We start from the raw sequence: 21,540 nt of genomic DNA, 5'->3' as shown, positions 1-21,540 counted from the left end.
GTTAGTACACTAAAATTTTCATAAAAAGATTTTCATTTTATTTTTTATTTGCACATAAGGTGTGCAACTGTATTTTTTCAGCTAGATGAAATTCTAACTTGTCGCCTAAGCCCAGCGTGTTAAGCGTCATCATGAAATAACATCTTAAGGGTGGGTACTGACTTCTGGGTATAGGGTATAGACTATAGGATAAGAGTGGATGCACATGCGTACTGAGTACTGAGTACTGTAAATAACAAAACAGATTAAAGGTAAATTTAATAATTTTTATTGACAATTTTTCTAAATTTTATTGCTTTTGAAATAAAAATATTTGTTAAAAATAATTTCATTAAAAAGTTGATAAGAAATTCAAAAACTATAGAATTGAGTTGCATTGGATGATTGTAACTCAATCTGTCCCATTTTGAATTGTAATCGTTGTAACCATTGTAATAACACAGCATTATGGGCAGTCGGTTTATGTTTTTCTGGTGATATTATTGATGGGTTTAAAATCGGTGAAAAATTTCGACAATTTTGTAAACGTAGTTGTAAATTACCAGGCAACTGAAAATCAACAAAACATATTCTTAATTCAAAATAGATTTCTTACGAAATTTTCATGAAAACATTTTGCTGCTATTTGAATTCGAATTCGAATTACTCACATGAATATGGTGAGAATACAGCACAGGGGTCCATAATGGTAACAGTTTACTCAAAAATGTCGATTGGCATTCTAGTAGGGCTTCAAGCATGCTTAAAAAGTGTAAATTTACCATTTCTGCCAACTGTGAAAGCATAAAAATCAAACATTAACAAAAAGTAATAGAAATGAAAATAATTGTCAATTACCACTTTGGAAAATGAGACCAATTGTAAGATGCATGGAGTTACTTTACCCCAAAAATCGAATAAAATTCCCATTGTAACATTATATGCCTCCGATATTGGTAAATTTTGGCACAAATTTTGTTCTAAATAGACTGTCCACAACTAAAAATCAAAATTTATTACTAAGATCGTTTAACGATTAACGATTATCGACTAGCGACGAAGTGACTATCGATTTTACCTGGCACAGAATGAATGCATGAAACAGTGATGACATATGCAACACAGAAAGTTTTGATTGTTCAGCAAATCCACCCATGATCACTTGAATATGGTCAGCTATGTGACAGGAGGCCTCTTGAGGGATGGGCTGACATATTATTGAAATAGTGGCATGATTCATATTGTTCGTTGTATTGCCATAGATGGCTGTGTGCGTTAAGGAACCTAATAATAACCAGGACAGTAGTCGAATATGACCGACCCATTCGATGAAGTCGCGTTGTCCTTGTTGTAACGCAGACGGTGCACTGTACAGCCAGGGCAAGTAGCGTCCAACTGCACGATTGTCACGACTACTGTTATGTGTGATTTCTAATGCTAAATATTGTGCTACGGCACTTTTTAAGGTACCACCTAAAGTATCTTCGTTCAGCGGTATGTTTCCTTGCTTACAACTTGTCTGTAAACAAATTTAAACACTTAAATATTAGTACACACTGTATACTGATTTTAAAAAAAGTTCAAGTTATACTTGCGCGATATAGACGCGCGAATTATATATCCTCTATTACTTATATTTCTTTTTAGATATTTTAAACCATTTTTAAAGTAACATGTGCATTTTACGCATTTGTTAAATAATTATTTATTAGCTTTCATAAATTAGAATAGTTATTTTAGAAAGTTTATTTTAAATATTGCTATACTTAAATATTTCTCAGAAAACTGTCCTTTAAATATTACGAGAAAGTCGACCTTTAATAATATTAATGTTATAACATCTGGACGGTCACAAGTGTTGTACAAAGGATCATATTACAAAAAGGATCTTTTAAAAACACATCCTTTAATTACAAAGTAGTACTTTAAAAGCATATATAAAGTAAACTATCTAATGTACAAATAATACTTAGTATCCAAACTTTTTGACGTATGTTCGGGTTCGGATAACTTTGTTTCAATAATACTTATTATTACAATCGTTTGACATAAGTTCGGATTGTTAGATAATTTGTTTCATTAAAATATTTATTTTTAATTGTTGTTTACTTAACGTTTTGTACAAGTGTAAATTGAATTGTAAATTTAATTAAATAAATAAATTTATATTTAAATATCTGGTCTACAAGATATTAATCGCGCGCCCTATCAAAACATTAAGAGCATTTACTTTTATGATGCGCGCGCACAAGCTGACATGGAAACTACATGTTGAAGGGCAGATTTTACTAGAACTGTTATGATCTCAGTTTTATCATTTTTTTTATCAAAAGAAATCATCGGAGCTATCATCATATATAATCCAGTTTTTCTCAGAAAAAATGAAAATAGTTACCTTTAATTTAGTTAAAGTATGGAAATCCATCAAAAATTCCAGGATATCGTTAATATGTTGCTTGATGCAATCTGATATATTGATATTATAAATTGGTCCTATGTCACTGCTAAACGAACAACTGTTCTGAGTTATATTCGCAGGCAACGATCCTCCAGCATCCTTCAATCACAAAACATATCATACATCAAATCAGTGTCAGATCCAGAGGTGCAATCCCCCTATCTTTACGAGTGTATGTAAATTAAGCATTTTAATAAGTACGTGAAACCTAGACATAATAAGCTTGAAAATAAGGAGTGAATTATGGAATTTGATAAAGGAATAAGGAAGGTATAAGGGTAGGACAGAGAAAAACTTGCTAGAGTAATAATATATAAGATAGGCAAAAATATATATTTTCATCAATTTAAAATGAAAAAAGGGACAAAGAGACGTCCTTCTACTTCACGTCCAACAATCTAAAAAGTGTACAACTAGAATATTGTTCTCGGCACCAACACGCTAGCAGGACATGCTAGAAGACTAGCTTCGGCGCTTCGGTGCTGGATAAGGGAATGGATCGTTTTACTTACATGTAAAATAAAAGTAATTAAGAGTAAAAAATTGGAATCAGGTATCGTAATTTTAAACTTGATCGCTTGAATAAATTGAAACACAACCATACGGCATAGAATTAACTTATCTCGCTCCTAGAACATAGAACATATTTATGATTTTTATTTAAAATGATTTGGATGCGATCTAGAACTTAAATCCAATAAATAGAATTGTTTCTCTTACTTTACTAAAGTTTCGATTGCACAAGTAACATAAATCAGCCACAAAATGATACTCGATTGGTTGATGTTCAATAGCAGCACTTAAAATTTTCGAAAATGGATCCAGTAATCCTTTAAATTGATTTGCATTTGGCATTTTTAAAATTGCAATCATAATTCGTAACAAGGGTACTAAATCACCCAAATTCGATAAAATTAATACAATACGTCGAAAAAATATTTCCACTTGAGTTAACAATGCCGTCCACATTGCAATTGTTGTGCCACTCACATCCACCGGCAAACAATCCAAATAGATTGCCATGTTTCCAATTATTAATGGAAGAATATCCATTGGTAATGTTTTTTTCGAATTTAAACCCTAAATCGATTCGAATTTTATTGTTTTTTATTTTATTGAGCCATTTTATTGGCAGCTACACAAATGGGATGAAATCGAACAATATAATCATTAATCATGTAATAGCCACCCACATTCTTAAACACAGAATGAATTTAAGTTAAACAAAAATAAAAGTGATTTCAACTTAACAAAAATTGTATTCACTATCTCTATCTCGTTAAGCATGAAATTTTGTAAAGGTCAAAAATGGTCAAGTGGTCATTTCATTTAAAATTTTGAAAAAAGAAACGTTTTAAAATAAGCGTGAGAGATTCTCTCAACGCAAGCGTTCTGAAGAATTCAAATATGGTAACGTCGCGGTCGGATACGTTCACACGATTCATTAATATTGATCAATTAAAATCGTGTTAAAATTAGAGACCGATTTTAAAATCGGTAAAAAGAATAAAAATGAAATCTTTTTAATTGTCTTCAATATTTTTCCGATCAATATTATTGTTTGAATACACCTCTCGGACGATCAATATATTGATTGTTCTGTATCGATATTGGCTCAATAATATTGACGATGTGAAGCAAGCCGATATAAAGATCAAATTAGGGGTAAAAAATGTGTCATCCCATTTGAGAATCTGCATCAATTAATTCTGAGAAAATTTCTTTTTCTTCACCTCAAGTAATAACTGCAGAGGAATAATTGGATTTAATTCGGTAAAATCAAGTAAAGCTTGAGCAACACTTCGAAAGAATAATGTTTTTGTGGCCTCTAGAAAAGAAGAGAGAGAAGGAGTAATTTTAAAAGAAAGTCAGTAGTAAGAATTCTAGGAATTAATTATATTGATAGTATAAGCTTACCATTTGATTTTGTCTGAAACATTTGAACGAATACACCATTTGGGGCTAATTGGTGCAAGACACACCGTAAAAATTGATGAGCTACACTAATTGCACCTCCAGGCAAATAAACATTTGTTTCGCATTGCCAGGGGTAAATTGCGTTTAAGGCTACTCTGAAAAAGGAGAAACCAATTTTAATTTGCAATTTTAATTAAAATTCAAAAATATGTATAATTACTTGGCTACAATGCTAAGGATGTCTGGAAGAAGTGGGGCTGCTAAGGCTGGTTCTCTATGAATAAACGTTCCTAAAATTATAATACAAAGACCTAATTCTTCGTCACTGTAACTTTCGGTGATCGTTCCACATTCAGCGCACCTATTTACCAAAAATAGAGCAATCAGTATTAGTTCAGGTCTGCAGTCTGCAGTCTAGGCAGTAGCTATTTACATCGTGGGCCATTCATGAAATACGTCTCGAAAAACGGAGGAGAGAGGGATATTACGTCCGGGAGACGTGATTTAGGGGTATTATTTTAGTGAAAGAATTGCAGAAAATGTGAGGCAATTCGTTCAGGAGGGAGAGACATTTTTCTTTTACATATTTTATGGATGCGCCCCTATGCTCTTACCGATCAATAACTGATTCATCCCCAATCCGGAAGCATGTATTTTTCATATCAATTGTACTGTAGAGCATATTATCATACTGATTGTCAAATAATGTATCCGGTCTTGATGTTCCAAATGAGTACATAGATGATTTTTTGCCACGAGGTCTTGGGAAACTTTCTGATTTTTCAGAAAATGGACTACGTTTATCCGTATCTGTGGAAAACATATTTTCACGATCAACTGAATCCCAGTGTATAGGTGGTGGCGATTCTAAAGCTACTTGTTTGATCAAACGCCTTGGACTCGTGCTGCGTGATGAAGTATCACCAAACTAAAATTAAAAATCGTTCCAGATAAGATCGTGATAAACTTACTAAACTTAAGACGCAGACGCAGAGAGAGAGAGAATGTTTAATTCGCACCTGGGGAGTCATTTTGTAAGCATCTTTATTCGTTTGAGAGTAATCACGATCACGATCACGATCAACACTCTGACCCACAGTTTGATGAACAGCTGGAAAAAATCAATACAATTGGATCGATGGATTTATTTGAAAATTCTTCAAGGCTATATAGAGTTACCATTCATAACGCCTAAAGCTTCTCGTAATTTTTCCACTAATTCTTTAACATTTCCCTCATCGTTTGTAATTTGTGTGTGACCAATAGGTAATAAACGTTCCTGTTTTGGGATTTCCAATTTTGATATTGGGATACACTGTCGTAACGAGAAATCACTATTTTCACCTTCATCTGGAGATTCTAAATCCAAAAGTTTTAGATTAGACAGTTAACAAATAAATTCAACACTAATATCATTTTTGTTCGAGGTAAACAAAGAAACTTACCCAATGTCATGATATTCATTTTGGATAGGGGTGATTCAGGTGAGCCTTCAAACTCTTCAAGTCTAAATGTTTTTTGACCTATAATTAATTGGGCAAACGTTAAAATTCCAACCAAAAAAGAGAAAAGAGGAAAAGTTTACGCAACGCTTTGGAAGTAGTTTCCAATTGTATAGCGTTTGCAAAAAATTAAAAAAGAAAGTATTACCATGGCTGCAGTAGAGAAGATGATTTTAAAAAATCAATCGTGCTAATTAACAAGAAAAATAAACTCGAAAACAATTCGGAAGGAAGTGTGAAATTAAGTGTGCGAACAAACTCTGTTTATCTCAAAAGAAAATATTAAATATACAAAACTACTGATACTGATACTGATACTGATACTGATACTTAAACTGATTAACTGTTATGATAAAAATGTTTAAACAAAATACACTTCGCAAAAATAACAAGTGAAAACAAACAATTGACGAAGTTAATTGTTGAAATACCATGTATAGACATACATAGTGTTGATTATGCAATCGTTAATTTTTTTACGCCATGTAAGCAAAGAAAGATAGCCACTCTTACACACAAAGAATCTTTCTTCTTACTTCTTCAATGTACATAGTAATAAACAAACACGTATACCTAATACAATACAATACATATATACATACTGTATTTGTTCTAACCTAATTAGCACCCTCACAGGTAAACAGTGATGTTTACGAAAAAATGTTTCGAACTTTTCTGAAGTTATGCACTTCTTTAGATGCGTAATTATGGAAAAATGATGAGAGTGAATTTTTATGATGCGCGTGCATAGGGTGGCGTGAAATCTACATGTTGAAGTTAGTTACAATTTGTTAACACCATTTAGGTAGTTGGTCTATAAACGAAATGTCACTCAATAATAGACAAGGATAGAGATAGATGATAGATGATAGAAGTGTGATCTAAAGAAGTATAACTTCTTACGTGGGTGTGGGTACGTAAGTATAGACATCCTTTTTTATCGCTTTTAAAAATAGTCTTGAATTTTTGATTTCCAAGACAAAAATTTGAAATTAAAGTAAATTGGAGTACCTAGTTCATTTCTTTGATTTTAAAATAAGGACCCCAAAGTTACATGCTTGCAAATATTGTGTATTTTTAACAAAACCAAAAGTGTAGCTTTTTTATCTTTGCGGAGTGTATTTAAACTAAATATAAAAAACGAGAAATGGCTAGAGCTGCCAAAAACCTTTAGTTCCGCAAGAGTTCAAAATCAATAATCTACACACGACAGTTTGTTCCAACAAAGAAAAGTATAGGAGAGCACTCAAGGATTCTGGCAGGATTGAAGAATTCTTGTGTTCGCTTTGCAGGAGTTCTTTTGCTTTGTAGGAGTGCAATTCTTACCTTTACTGGAGTGCAAGGTTCTTATATTTTTCATCATTCAAGGACAATTAATGGAACTGTCCCCTGTCCATGTGTGGCTCTTGCTAACTATTTGAAAGGTATACAATCATTTCACGTTTATATAAAATAAGCGTGAATCTGGAATTAACTGAATTGAATGACTTGTGTAAAGCTATTGCGAGACTTAAAATTGGTTAGGCAACCTATCTAGCCAAATCCGAAAAGTAAAAGTACTAAGAAAGAATTTTGTATGGTCTTAAATGTACATTTGATATTCTTTCTTTATAAATAATCAATAATCAATAATCAATAATCAATAATCATTAATCAATAATGATAAGGAATTCACTAAATAAATTGTATTGTATTTGAAGTGTTGAATACCTGATGAGGATCGCGCTTCTCCAATAGGCAGAAGCCTCTCTAAAGGAGGGGGCAATATATTCGTGATCGGTATCGTGATCGGTGAACTAATATACGATTTATATACAGATGATAATTCTAGATGGAACATATAAATTATTAAATTAATTGTAATTAATTGTACCGATCAAATACAAATACCTAATTAATTAATTGTAATTTTAATTCTAATTCTTATTGTAATTGTAATTGTATTGAATTGTAATTGTAATTGTAAAAGTTTAAAAACCTTTATTTTTGATTTCTTGATTCGTCACGTATTTTTGATTCTTTTGACGAGTGATATCCGTTTGTTCTGATAGTTCCGAGTCCGAACTGATGTTCGATTGTATTGTGAATGTCTTTTGAGTCTGTGAGTGTTTAAAAGCCGCTTCGCCTAAGACAACCGCTGATGCCATTGCATTTACAATATCCGTTGAACCTGACGAACATCGTTTCTTTGACCACATTCCACTATCGCTACCTTTCTCAGTATGGTCGTGTTTACTCATTACAAATTGCTTCATACACTTCTTTATCGATGGTGTTGAACCCTTTAAAGGATAAAACATCAACGATAAAACATTTAGAACTCCTCACCTCCAAATTTAATCATTTAGTTATGAGCCATGAGTCATGAGTGGGATACGGATAGCAGCGGTTCCCACAATTGTAAGCGAATATCATGCACATATCATCAATAGTAAATGTGAATGCCTTAACTGATTGTTAACATGCACCTAGCTACCTGATACATGTTGTACACCTGCTAGTAGGTATACTTGGATCATAAGTCACCAGCACCACGAATAACTGGACTCAGAACCCTATCATATGGCTTCGGCTTCGTTGAAGGTAGTTGTGAAGGCATTCACAATCACTATATGTAATGCAACTGAAGATAATTGTTAGAATTAATTGAATTGTTGGTTGATATGAGATGAATGGACAATGGACAATGGACAATGGACTTGAATTGAATTGAATTGAGCTGGACTTGAATTAGTTATTAATTATTACTTACTTATAAGAGGTTTGTTTCTAAATACGTTACTTAATTAAATGTAAATGGATTGTAATGGGAGATACTAAGAATTTAAAGACATGTAGATATATTAGATTCAAAATGGTTTTATTGGAAGCTAGGTTTGTTTAAGTTGAGCTGCTGCAGCTGGTCAATAGCCAGCCAATAGCCATAACGATTGGAGTCATAACGATTGGATACACTTACAATTATTTTAGTATTTGAGTATTCAATTATAAGAAGGGATACACGCGTTTGGAATTGGGTGGTAAACATACCGAAATGGAGTTCTCTTCTGATCCAATGAACCATTGAGGCTTTCTAACAACACGAGATGTTAGATATTTCGAGGATACCCACTTTAAACGAATTTAAAAGTTTTTATTTGAAATCAAGCTACAATACAACGGTACAGTACTTTGGGAATACTTACTTTATCGATTTCATTACTCGTTGTGTAGCTTTCTAATTCTGGTATTGCCATTAATTCACTCTCGATTTCTTGACTCTCTTGACTACTAACAATAAATAATTAAATCACATCATCATTTTTAATTAACAAGAAATCCATTTAGAGTTGTCACCTCAAAGCTCTGGCAAGTCAGTACATAAATCAGTGAGTCTGGAAATCAGTGGAATTAATCTAGTTATATGATCAAATCATAATACTGTTCGATAATTTTAATATTTTGAAATAATTTTAAAGTCTCTTTATTTACTTCTCTCTGAAGGATTTCTGTTCATATCGGGAGTCAAGAGAAACCACAGGATTTCCGAAGTTTTCCAATCAAATCTGAAGAGGTAACAACCCTAAAGTGAATTTTTGAACGTGGTAGATGAAAGTTTGCGATCGAATTATTCTAGGTTTTAAATACCTGGCATTTATGGACGTTTGAAAACGATTAACAATCATTTTATTTGCGTCACGATCCCGATCACGGCTGCTCCAACCACTGCCCTCTGTTATTAAACCAACTGTTGAGTTTTTACTTAATTTACCAGTGGATAAAGGCGACAAAGGCGGTGACTCTAAAAATTCAACATGATCCTCTTGGCCCAAAGATGGTTGACTTACATCTGAATAAAACATAAAATTTATACATTGCGTGTATCTACGAACAAAATGTATACCTACATGCTTACTGCTTACATGCTGTAATAGCTCACCTCGTGACCGAAATGTGGAATTAGACATGACCACTGTTGCTGGAATTCTACGACAATGATGATTTTGCGAATCAAGAGTTTTCAGTACAATTTTTACCAAAATTTGTAACTGAATACTATCTGGTTGTTGACTATACTGATACTAAAATTAAAACAAATGAATTGTGATAGAGTGCTTGATAGAGTCACAAGACACAATACCTTTTTAGCACATTACCTTATAAAGCAGGACCAATAAAGACATGAGCCAACTATGCCTTAAATGTGATTCCAAAAACCATAAACTATATGTTGGCGAACTATCTGTAATTGTCAACTCGTACAATGCCGTGTTATTGGATGGTTGTTGATAAGGACATGGACAATACTGTAATAACATTAAGGCTACTGGTAACAATTCAGATCCGATTAAATTATTTTGATCCAATAATTGTGGCAGATTTGATAAGAATGCATTGAATACAGGTGACAACCTAAAAAAAACAATACCTAATTATACATCTACTTTCTACTACACCGTAGTAGCCACAGCAAGGGCGTCGCCAGCCGATCGCGATGGCAAATATGGGATAAAAACAACAAACAACAAATTTCGTAGAAAAGTGGTAAAAAAAGTCAAAAGTACTTAAATTAATATTAGGAGAACATGTACTAAAAATAGTAATTATAATTACTATTGCTTGAAAATGAGGGGTGATCATGGAATTTGATAAAGGAATAAGGAAGATAAGGGTACAAGACAGAAAAAAACTTGCTAGAGTAATAATATATTTAAAATTTTAAAAATGTGTTTATTTAAAGTTGATAGCAGATACTTCGTCCTATGCATCTTTCGATGCATGATACAGAGTGAGAAGAACAATGGGACCCTGCTCCACTTTCATAAGTTCATAAGAACCTTAAATGAGACTCGTCTTAATAAATTTTTCATTTTCCTTTGAATATTATTGAGCCAAAGCCAAGAGACTATACTGACTATGACTATTGATTATTTTTTGTGTGCAAACATAGTGGTGAGGTGACGTACCTGAGACGTGATGACGAAATACAGAATGCTTTCTCATTTTTATTGTAACCTAATAATAAGTAGAGATGTTTTAAAACGATTGTCTGTGTTTTGGAAGATGATTTTTCATCGCACGGAAATGCTTGATCAGTGCGTGATAAAAATTGCATCAATAAAAATATTAATAAATGCATTGTTTCTTGATCAGATTCTCCAAAATCAATAACTCTGTGTAAGAATCCAGCAATATTTGGATCTTCGGCCACATTTAACGAATGTATGTGTCCATCTGTAATCATATCAAATCAAAGATCAGTTAGCTTAGATAAATTTTTGTTTAGAAGTTTACTTCAATTATGAAAAAAAAAGTCCATAAACGTTAATTAATAATTTTATTTTACGCAGTTTTATCCGTTACCCGTACGATTAAAACTGATGAAAAAGAACTACGCTGCTATGCGACTAAATAGTGTCTAAAAAGTGTGATATTTTATGTACAGTGAGTGAGATCAAGTCGATTGTCTTGAGAAAGTCGTTTGAGAAAACGATCTAAAAAAAATGTAAAATTCATGCTAAAAATGTACAACATGCGTACACAACTATAGACTTTGGTTTTGAGCCACACATACGCTGATTACAGAGATTTGATTGTTAACTTACGCTGAGGCAACTGTAAACTGTAAACTGTAAACTGTAAACTGTAAACTGCAGACTAGTCACCCTAAATTGAGGCTGTATTGAGGCCTTATTGAGGTGAGCTTATGATTAGTGGACTAAAACTAAAATGCTAAATAAACTACGGCTTCGACCAACTACTCTACCTGCTATACTGTCAATGGTTGGATATCTGGCAGCAAACTGACCCAAGCCAAATCTGGATGTGCGTCGTTTCAAAATTGGAGCTGAATATTGACGGCTATAAATTTTTTCTTTTTCTAAAACGAAATTCAAACAAATGAAAGTATAAGCACAAAATTTAAAATGACGTCAAGGTCAATACCTTGCTTAGTATCCTGTCTTGGTATAAATGAAGCAGGTGCAGACATTGTACGTTTATATGGCCATTTTTGTCCAAAACTTGCGCTCAAAGTTTTCACCGAATTTGTAGCACTACCATCCGACTGCGATAATGCCTCTTGTGCGCGCTGCCATTTTCTCAGAAATATTTCGCTATTTAAATCTGTGTTCCTCAAATCTGATATTCCCCTTAAATATGATAATTCACCCATTTTTTCTAAATTGATTTGCGCTTCCAAAAATAAGGCGTCAAAACGATTTAAAAAGAATTCCCATGTTAATATTTTCCGATCACTCAATGAGTTGTGCAGTTGATACAATGATTGTAAAACCATTGGCCGATCTACAATCACTGAATCAAATTGAGTTTCCAGACATAAAATTAATGCTCTTATGGCTGAATCATGAATTGTTCCAAGGTATAAAGTTGCTCTTTGAGCGACATACACGTTGGGATCATCCATACTTGATATTAAATAACAAAATGCATTAGCTAAGGCAGCTTGTAAAGGGAGAACACCTCGTAACGGCGTACTATCCATAAATCTGGCGATTATTGTTACTCGTTCCACTGAAGTGATAAAATTTACTTACATTTAAAACATTATCCAAAAATATTTGCCAAATTTAAGACATACCAGCTACAAATCGTACTCTCCAATCAGGACTATGAAATTCCTCTTGTATTACCGTCCAAAATACATCTGAGCCGACAGGTAAGGTCACACAATGCAACAATAACGGGACACACACTTCACAAATATGCGAATGTTCTGCATTGCAAATTTCCCATAAACTGTCAAAATAATATTTGGTTTAGAGTGTGTCCAAATCCAAAATTACCCTCATGGAAATATTTTCTGTCAATAGTCAACTCATTCTTCTAGAATTGTTTTTCATAACGCTGCCGCTGCAAGACTAATTTAGACTATTGTCAAAAATATTTCCATCAGGGTATTGAACAGGAAAAACACCTACTTTTTAATTAAAATATTTTCTTGGCACCAAATAAAAAAACCAAAATGATTTTTGGCGGCCTTGGTGAACGCATCCCCATATAAACATAAAATATGTAAACATTGTAAGATATAATATAAAATATCCGGTTTTTCGGTTTTTGGAAGTTCTTTTAATAATTGATAAATGTATTGCAATTGTTCTGGAAGTTCATCGATATTAAAACGAAACTTTCCTACAGATGTGTGCCAATAATCATCTAAATCGTCATCAATTGATTTCTCTGAATCGTCAATCACTTGTGGTTGGGCAATTTGTACTGTGGCCGTAGCTAAAAATATAAATTCATTCTAATTATGTGTTTTATTATGGCCTGGCCTGATCTTAAATATTGCGTTGTACACGATTGTACACGATTTGGACATCGATTTGGATATTTATAAAAGTGAACCTTTAAATAATACATTTATAGATCTATTCAATTTAATACATACCAACATCCGTTTCGGATAACGTAATGGATCTAGCAACTGCAGATACAACTTTTTCTGAAGGTATAATCGCTGTTAAATCTAATTGTTCGGAAACCGTTTCAACAGTTGCAGTCATTATCTAAAAAAAGCCATAACCATTATAATTTCTTGTTGAGTCGATTAAAAAGAGATTGAAGTGTATTTAAAAATATTATATCTATTTTGAAAAAACTAAAAGAAAATGAAATAGTGAAAAATGAGTGAAAACTAACATTTACAATGGAACTCGAATAAATGAGAAACTACGAAAACATTCGCAATATCTACTGATTTTACAAGTCATTGATTTTTAAACTACGAAGAGGTATTGAATAATGAGACACTAAAATGTTTGATTGATTGATGACTTGAAATGAAATGAAATGAAATGTAATGAAGTGAATAGATGAAGTTTACAGACAGAAGTTGCTACAGATCAAAATGCAAGCAAAAGAATAAAATACTGAAAAATTTGATTTGATCAAAGCAAAAATATAGTTTGTTTATTAAAAAAAAAATTACGTTTCCTCCGTAGACGAGCTAGTGAAAACAAAATTATTTAGTAATTATGCTTTCAATCTTATTATGTTGGCATGGCATGTGTCTAAGTCCAAAAATATTACAAAATCAAATCATTGCAAACTTGCAATTGATAATCACTTATTTATTTCAGCCATGTCAAATAAAATGAGCCCTTTGCTATTAGTGTGTGCAATTCACATCAAAAATTTGTTGTTTGTCTGTTATTGAAGTCTTACTTGTCATTAATTAATTAATTATAATAATATGACAGTTGTTTGAATTTGATACTGGAGGCGTTGTTATGTAGTTGTAATGTTGTTGTAACATTTTCCGACTGCTTTTTGTCTAAGCTATCTCAATCATATATTTTTTGATTAAAATACTCTATTGGGTCTTCAGAATTCAATCTCATATATTCATCATTTTCCTTGACCAAATATAAAATTTCCGTGAAGTTTGAAAATTTGCCAGCATATACAGCATTCTGTTAATTGATTTAGGATGATTGGTTTGGGTTTTGATATTTTAGCTACAATTGTTAGCCAGCCACGTTACAACTCAAACATTCAGGTTCATTTTATTTGGCATGTAGATAAACACAGGTTGTTCATTTCAAAGTGCCCATAAATGAATCATTTGAATAACTTTAGCAGTGATTTAGAAGTTTATAATATTATTAACATTACAGATACTTCATATGAAGAAATGTGCACATCTTAGCGAGACTCGATTATACGACCTTCGGCTTCGATTTCTCTTGTACATTTCTTCACTATGTGTCTGATGTATTACATTTTTTATTGCTTCGTTTTAACCAGTTCAATGTTTAATAGTAATTAATAATAGTAAACTAATATTCATTTGTCCATTGTTAATTTGCCAAAAAGTTTATCTTGTATCTACTAGAAACACGTGATGGTGAAAACCATTTATCCACCCACCCTGGTGGAAATATTTTCTGTAAATAGTCTACTTTAGTCTTGCAGTGTTCTGAAAAATAATTCTAGAAGAATGAGTAAGTCTAAAAAATTATCACTCTGATTTCTAAAACAACTATCACTGTGATTTCTCTTCAATGCGAATAAATAAATCAGGAAAACCACCCACCCTGATTGAAAATAATTTCCTGCCAAATATTTAAATATGATAAAACTTCAGTAATTATTTTTTTGAAAATCTGAAATATTTTAAATTTTTTTCTGATTAATTCTGAATAAGTCTTACTCTTATTTTATCTAAATTATCATAAAATCTCTTATTAATTTTGAAAATGTTTTCTAGAAGAGTCCAAAACTTCTAATGATGCAGTCTTCAAACAGTTTAGTAAGTTTTACATAGATCTTTTGAGACTCTTTCAGAGTTTTTCAGAAATTAGCAGAAAATATTTTCACTAGAGAACTTATATTACTGTAACTTTGTAGACAACTTTAATAACATTGGAAGCCATGGATATTAGTTTACAATAGTATGTTTTTTTTTAAATTAATGTTTTTAATTTTAAGCAATCCAAATTTGGACAAATTCACTTTTAAAAAATAATTAATTTATACACAAAGATATTTTCCCAAAAAATTTATTGTAATTTTCAAAAATTTGGATCATTTTGTGGGAAAGTTTCGATGTTTATAATTATTAACCAGTGGCATTAACAATACAAGGCTGAGTGCAATGGAAGGCTGAAGATTGTAACGTCACTGATAAGTAGATTATTAAAGTTTCAATATTTAAGAACATTTTTAGAACAGCAGGTCTTCATTCACTTCATCAAATAGTTGGATCTTGGCAAACAAATTGAACACATTAAACAAGGGTCTGCCAGTTTTAAAGTAAGACCGGGACTGTCTATAAAATATGCACTATAGAACTATATTTGACTATTGAATATTTTTAGCGTGACTTTTTAAGCTTTCTTAAATTCAATTTAATTGAAGTTTGAGTTGGAGTGATGCACAAGAAGTGGGAAATTTTAGTAGCGTGATATGATTAAAGCTCATAGATAGGTGGCAACGGGGGGAGATATGAGGATTTAAGCATAACATATTTTATGGACAGTCCAACATTGATAAGCGAAGAACCAGTAGAACCATGGAGCTCCTCTGTACTCATCTTCGAAAAACAACTCAAAATTTTTGTTTTCCGCTCGAGAGTGTGAAGAGGAATATCCCTGATTTAAATTTTAGAATCGTTTTTATTTTAAGATCACCACTAAATTATCAATGAACACCCTGTAGTTTGTACGCATATATAAATACAAAACTTTGATAATTTTAAGCAGACTTAAGACATTATTGTGAACCAGACCAGTAGAAATAATGGAATTTTTTGTTTATACAAGATGCCCAAAAATACTGAATAATAGAAAGATGTTGAATAGAGAGGTCCCTTGTCATTTTTTGATCCGACGTACCGTTAGCGAGTTGCAGTTTCGTTAACTATTAAGAATTTCTCGATTATTATATTATTAGGAAAGCATTTCCGGTATCCCTCTTATGGAATATTATTATTATTTACGAAGCCCTAATTCGTTAACTTCATTCATCAGAACGATATCAAAACGACAAAAGACTTTTGGTCATAGAATTGCATATTCTATTCATCATTTTTCTATATTATTCACAATTTATGTGATACCCTGTAGTCTGTACCTGATGAACAGATATTTTGCGTACAAAGTGATTATCACATTGATATTAGTTAGTTGAGATTAGCATCGCCTCGATGTGAATTGTTTATGCTTGGAGACAATACGAGCTCACATAACGAGCTTGCGAGAAAATAAAAATAACGAAACATCTATAAAGATACCTACGGAACATACGTGAGGCATGTGGACAAGAACGCCGCCTACGGAATCTGGAATAATCGGCATATTTATCACAACATCCGATTTACTGTCTTTCTTCTCACTATCTTGTACTGCGCGATGATTGTGGCTATCATCGGGGGCTTCTTCCAAGTACACCTACAATCGAATTAGAACCATTCAGAATCAGAATCAGAATCAGAATCAGAATCAGATGCAATGCGTCTGCGTGAGTGTACTTACGTCTGGGGGATGTGCAGTGTGTGTTGGGGACAAGTACTTGATTAATTGTAAAGATAGCTGATGCCAAATCACGTTTGACTCACAAAATCCACATTCCACTTTGGAAGCAGTTATGATTGGACACACGTGAGTCCACCCAACAGCCACCATGTCTTTCAGAAGTCGACACACGTTTTTACATAAAGACGTGTTTACTCCACCATGTTTATCGACGCCTTGTAACTCCAACTACACACAAATATTATCAGATTCACAATATTCATTTAGATTGCAAAGTCAGGATTTTTATCGGCATCATTTATTGCTTCTGTCTCAGAGAAGTCTGAAATAATGACCTGATTTTGTAAGAAAAAATCACAGCTTAGAAGTTTCTGTTAAGAAATCTTCTCGTTTTAGAAGTTTCTCCTAAGCCCATTATGTAATTCGTAGAAACGCAAAGCTTACAAAAATAATGGTATACTGTCTGAAAAATGAATTTACAAATTTCCGCTGTATTAGGCAACAGTGAAATAGTTTTCAGCTTTGCCAAAGCAAGAAAATGAGGCACAAAATTTTACGGTTACGGTCTCTACGGATTCTCTATTTGGAGGTTGGAAGTTGGTGTTTATTTACCTGATTTAGAAGAACATCAAGCATATGAATGCAACATGATAAATTATATTCGGCATCCGTTTCAAATTCACGATTACGACCAGTTGGAGCTTCGTCCTCTGACAACGATGTGTTCTCTGACTTGTTATCTTCTCGAACCAAAGCTACACACATGCATTTTTAGATATTATTACCAGCAAAAGTTTTGGATCGTTCAATACATACATATCGAATAACGCCTAGCATTACCATTTAAATTGTCGACGACTTGTTTTATTGTACTTGTTGCCAAAATTTCTCCTGTATTTTCACTTTGATTGCGCATTATTTTGATACCACTTCCAAACATCGAAAATAACAAATTTAACGGTATCGTAACTTCAATTATTGTCAACATCTGAAAACAAGTATTCAACTTTATTATATGTTTATTCATTTTTTTATTTTTGGTATTTATTGCAACTATGTTCCTTATCGCACGTTATAATTAATAGAGTAATCGCTACATATATGCAGTTACTTACTTGCAACCAATGCAAAGCCTGCTCTTGTACTTTAGCGGTTGTTTTCTCAAATCGTACCGTAATAAATCGATACAAGCGTTCTGCATCAAACTTCAATGGATTTATCTCAATATCCAAAATTTTATTTAAAATCACTTTTAATTCGAATAGTTCTTTTTCTGGCACATCGCTAACAATCGCTTCCATCCAGTAGGGCATTATATGATCCCATATTTCAGAAGTGACTACTTGATAGGGAACCAAACAAAATAATCGATTCAAGCCATCTTTTATATGTGACGTTCGTGAGGCCAACGCATCCCAATGACCACCGACACGAGCGTATTCAGGCGGATGGGGCAACAGACATGATATGAATACTTTATAATGATTGGCGCATACATCTTTCAGCCAATTAAAAACGTGTTCAGTTTTTAATTTCTCTAGAAATGTTTCCACTTCGTTTGCTGAAAACGTGAATTGATTGTATGTGAAATTGAGTTGTAAAGGTAAAGGTAAAGGTAAAGGTACCAATCTAATCATGATTAGAATGATTAGATTGATTTTTATCTTAAATTTACCATCCGTGGAGATCGAAGTTGTGTGAAACCAATGGAAGAGCATGGATAGAAGACGGCCTAATATGTGTGCGGGAGAATCTGATTTTGGAATACATCGACCAACAAGTAGCCAGACTCCATAACGTCCCAATAATTGTCGATCTTCGTAACTAAAAGACACTTGAACCGATGAATCGTTGGCGTTTACTTTTGGCATTTGAGCTTCGCGTAGTAAACTGTTAAATAAATTTCAATTTCAAATTAATTACAAAAGGATGAAAAATGGGTTCAGTTAAAAACAGATTAAAACTGAAAACTTTGAATTGAATTTTAAGATTCATGTTGTTCATTCATTTTCCGACTGATTTTTGTCTAAGGTATCTTAGTAATATATTTTTCGATTATGCAAGTCGAAAAATCACAAGCTTGAAATTTTCTTCAAGAATATCTAAGTGTTAACGGAATTTATGTAAATATTTAACAATATGACTGACCTAATAATTGCTTCAAGCATATAATTTTGCATTTCTGAATCCATACTCCAAGTTAATGGCAAACTTTTATGAACAATATGATCTCCACCGCGATGATTGTTATGCCGATTATTGTGGCATTGTTGACAGTATCGAATTGGATGATTTCCATTATAACTAGCACATTCCGTGGAAAAACAAATAGAATATGCAGATTTATCATTGGCTCGACAATTCTAAAAACAAATTTTAGTTTTGTACAAGAGTTTACAAATATTAGTATATTTAGATATAACCTTATTTTCGCAAATCATGGATACTTGCTGCATCATGTGTAGTATGTCAAAGAACTGTTGATTGGGATGTTCCCTGTGGATTTCATTGGCACATTCGATGCACAAATACAAAGGTGGAGGACAATCTGGGGCGTACGTAATGGCAATCGTGTGATCATAACAAACCTTGGCTGCTTCCACATTGCCAGCATTTGGACAGTTCTCACGTTGGCACACAAATGGTGTTCGATTGCTCGCAAACTTACTTAAAAGGTCACGTTTATCGAATAAGTTTGTATCGAATGCTGGCCAATAATAAAATATTAATTTAACAGCATGCGCACGTGCTTCCGATGCACCGTATGCGACCACACACAGCAAATCTTTAAGAATACCCGAACGTAAACCCATCAAACATTCTAAAATTTGACAATGATGTGCTGGGTCTTTGGAATATTGAAATACAATCATTATGATCCCAGGTAACGAATGGCATACGTAATTGTCTTTTTCGCTGTCGGGATATCGAGCTGCAAATAAATGTAAGCAAAATTAAATGATCTCATCAAAGTCTCCCATAGTTCCATAGTCCCATGCACTATGCAGTTGCAGTGTGCATATTAAGTGTGCGGTCACCGATTCGCTGACAAAGGTTAAACTGCTAAGTGCACAGGTACATGGGCAGAGATCCATAAGTTAAACTTACTGATTGTAAACGGAAGAATGTAATAGCAAAGAAGATTTATAATTTCTTGGTGTAGCGTCGTTGGGAATACTGTGATAAACGAAGCTGTTAGGAATGGAAGATTATCGATTAAATCATAGTCCAAAAATGGTAAAAGACAACCCAAACATTGTAAAATTGCTTGTCCAAACTCTGAAAGTAACATTCATATTATTAAAAACGACCATTGTTTCATGCCTTGTTTCATTAATAGCAATACAACAATAATGCAACAAGAACAAGAGCGAGTTCAGTGCAGGAGAGTATAAAATCATTGTCTGTTGCGTTTAGTTTGAATGGAATAAAATAAGAAATGATTTATTAAAGAACTAAAAGTTGTATAATTACCATGAACTCCTGTTTGTAATAATGGTGTGACTTCTACAAATGGTACTAATGAATTATAAAGTCCTTTATAATCCAAATTTGGAAATTGTCCCATTCGAACCGAATCCATTTCTGGCTTTTTTAACATTTGTAGAGGACTACTTGTGACATCCTTCAACACAGCTGATTAAAAATATTTATTAAAAATTTTAAGATTACATTAACACTCACTGTATGTAAAAAAAAACAATTGTTTACCAAGTAAAGTTTGAGAAAAATATTTAACAGTGTTTGCAATATCAAAACCGGATGGTGAAGGCATTATCCCATGTAACAATCTCAGCTGGTAATCATATAGGCTTTTTATTTTTGCTGTAACTAAAATAAGAGCAAAATTTCAATATTGTCACTAAATGACCTATCTTGTATAGTCAAAATCATTTATAACAATCAATCGCTTATTACGACCAATTGTACAGCATACCTTTTATATCAACATTGAATAAAACGACATATCGGTTTAGCAAAATATATGGTTATTATGCGAGAGCGAGAGGCTAACATGTATCCGCAAACGGATATGTTCGGAGCTGTAGACAAAATGTTCCGAACAAAACTGGCTGGTAATTTGATTAGAAACATTTTTGTAATTTGGTTGATATTTAACTGTTTGTTAATTATAACTTTGTTCGGAATTACATGCATAAAAAAACTATGCAAATTAAATTATACGTTATTTGAATGTCATTATAAACGATTTAGACTGTACCTGTGTTATGAATAGTGTGAGTGTATTGTTGGCACTTACATGCAGCTGCACGTGTCCCCATTTTGATGTTAGTCTCAGCACAAAATTGTAAATCGAATCAAATCAAACGTTCAACAAGAACAAGATAAAGGCACAAACAAACTAATGCAAAACAACAGATCAACAGACATCTTGAACAGTTTCAGTCATTAAAATATTGCGTAAAATGTTACATTTTGATTTTGATTTTGATTTGCCATTCAATTCAATTCAATTCAATTCAATTCAATTCAATTCATTTGTGGTATTAGTAAATTTTCTACATTTTGATTTTGATAGCACTCACATAGCATTGCATTGCATTGTTATCACTGACTTCTTATCACTTTAACATACTTTTTTTATGAATATGCTCCCATGCTTCAAGCTCCAAGCTCCACTGGTCCAGTACGCAATCGCTATTTTCCATATGCGCTCTAATATTAACATCTTATGTAATGTGCG

General features: G+C 32.8%; 1 protein-coding gene across 1 annotated transcript; it reads right to left on the bottom strand.

Annotated features, from left to right (window-relative positions):
• Positions 1-351: 351 nt before the first annotated feature.
• On the bottom strand, positions 352-21,233 carry LOC123303096 (protein unc-79 homolog). Its single transcript, XM_044886196.1, has 40 exons — positions 21,097-21,233; positions 20,547-20,666; positions 20,310-20,471; positions 19,944-20,114; positions 19,259-19,767; positions 18,984-19,198; positions 18,511-18,725; positions 17,951-18,396; positions 17,652-17,823; positions 17,448-17,590; positions 16,836-17,063; positions 16,599-16,751; positions 13,790-13,807; positions 13,250-13,367; positions 12,777-13,086; positions 12,437-12,594; positions 11,782-12,369; positions 11,603-11,716; positions 10,803-11,070; positions 9,993-10,248; positions 9,776-9,917; positions 9,484-9,685; positions 9,042-9,126; positions 8,887-8,967; positions 7,835-8,138; positions 7,567-7,683; positions 5,800-5,877; positions 5,534-5,713; positions 5,374-5,465; positions 4,969-5,282; positions 4,575-4,715; positions 4,355-4,509; positions 4,171-4,265; positions 3,158-3,517; positions 2,950-3,066; positions 2,375-2,536; positions 1,058-1,498; positions 838-978; positions 651-773; positions 352-549 (listed from the first exon to the last, which is right to left on the bottom strand). Exons 1-40 carry the CDS (start codon positions 21,116-21,118, stop codon positions 352-354), a joined length of 7,914 nt encoding a protein of 2,637 aa, XP_044742131.1. The 5' UTR covers positions 21,119-21,233.
• Between the last annotated feature and the right edge of the window lie 307 nt (positions 21,234-21,540).

This window comes from Chrysoperla carnea, chromosome X (genome assembly GCF_905475395.1).
Source record: "Chrysoperla carnea chromosome X, inChrCarn1.1, whole genome shotgun sequence".
Taxonomy (NCBI): domain Eukaryota; kingdom Metazoa; phylum Arthropoda; class Insecta; order Neuroptera; family Chrysopidae; genus Chrysoperla; species Chrysoperla carnea.
This window is presented reverse-complemented; position numbering and strand designations above follow the sequence as displayed.

Excerpts from the sequence above, each read along its gene's own strand:
- LOC123303096 (XM_044886196.1), bottom strand. The coding sequence starts at position 21,118 with ATGGGGACACGTGCAGCTGCAT. Across the intron at positions 11,071-11,602 it reads AACCATTGACAGTATAGCAG|ATGGACACATACATTCGTTA; the intron begins GTAGAGTAGTTG and ends ATATGATTACAG. Across the intron at positions 979-1,057 it reads ATGCATTCATTCTGTGCCAG|TTGTGGACAGTCTATTTAGA; the intron begins GTAAAATCGATA and ends TTTGATTTTTAG.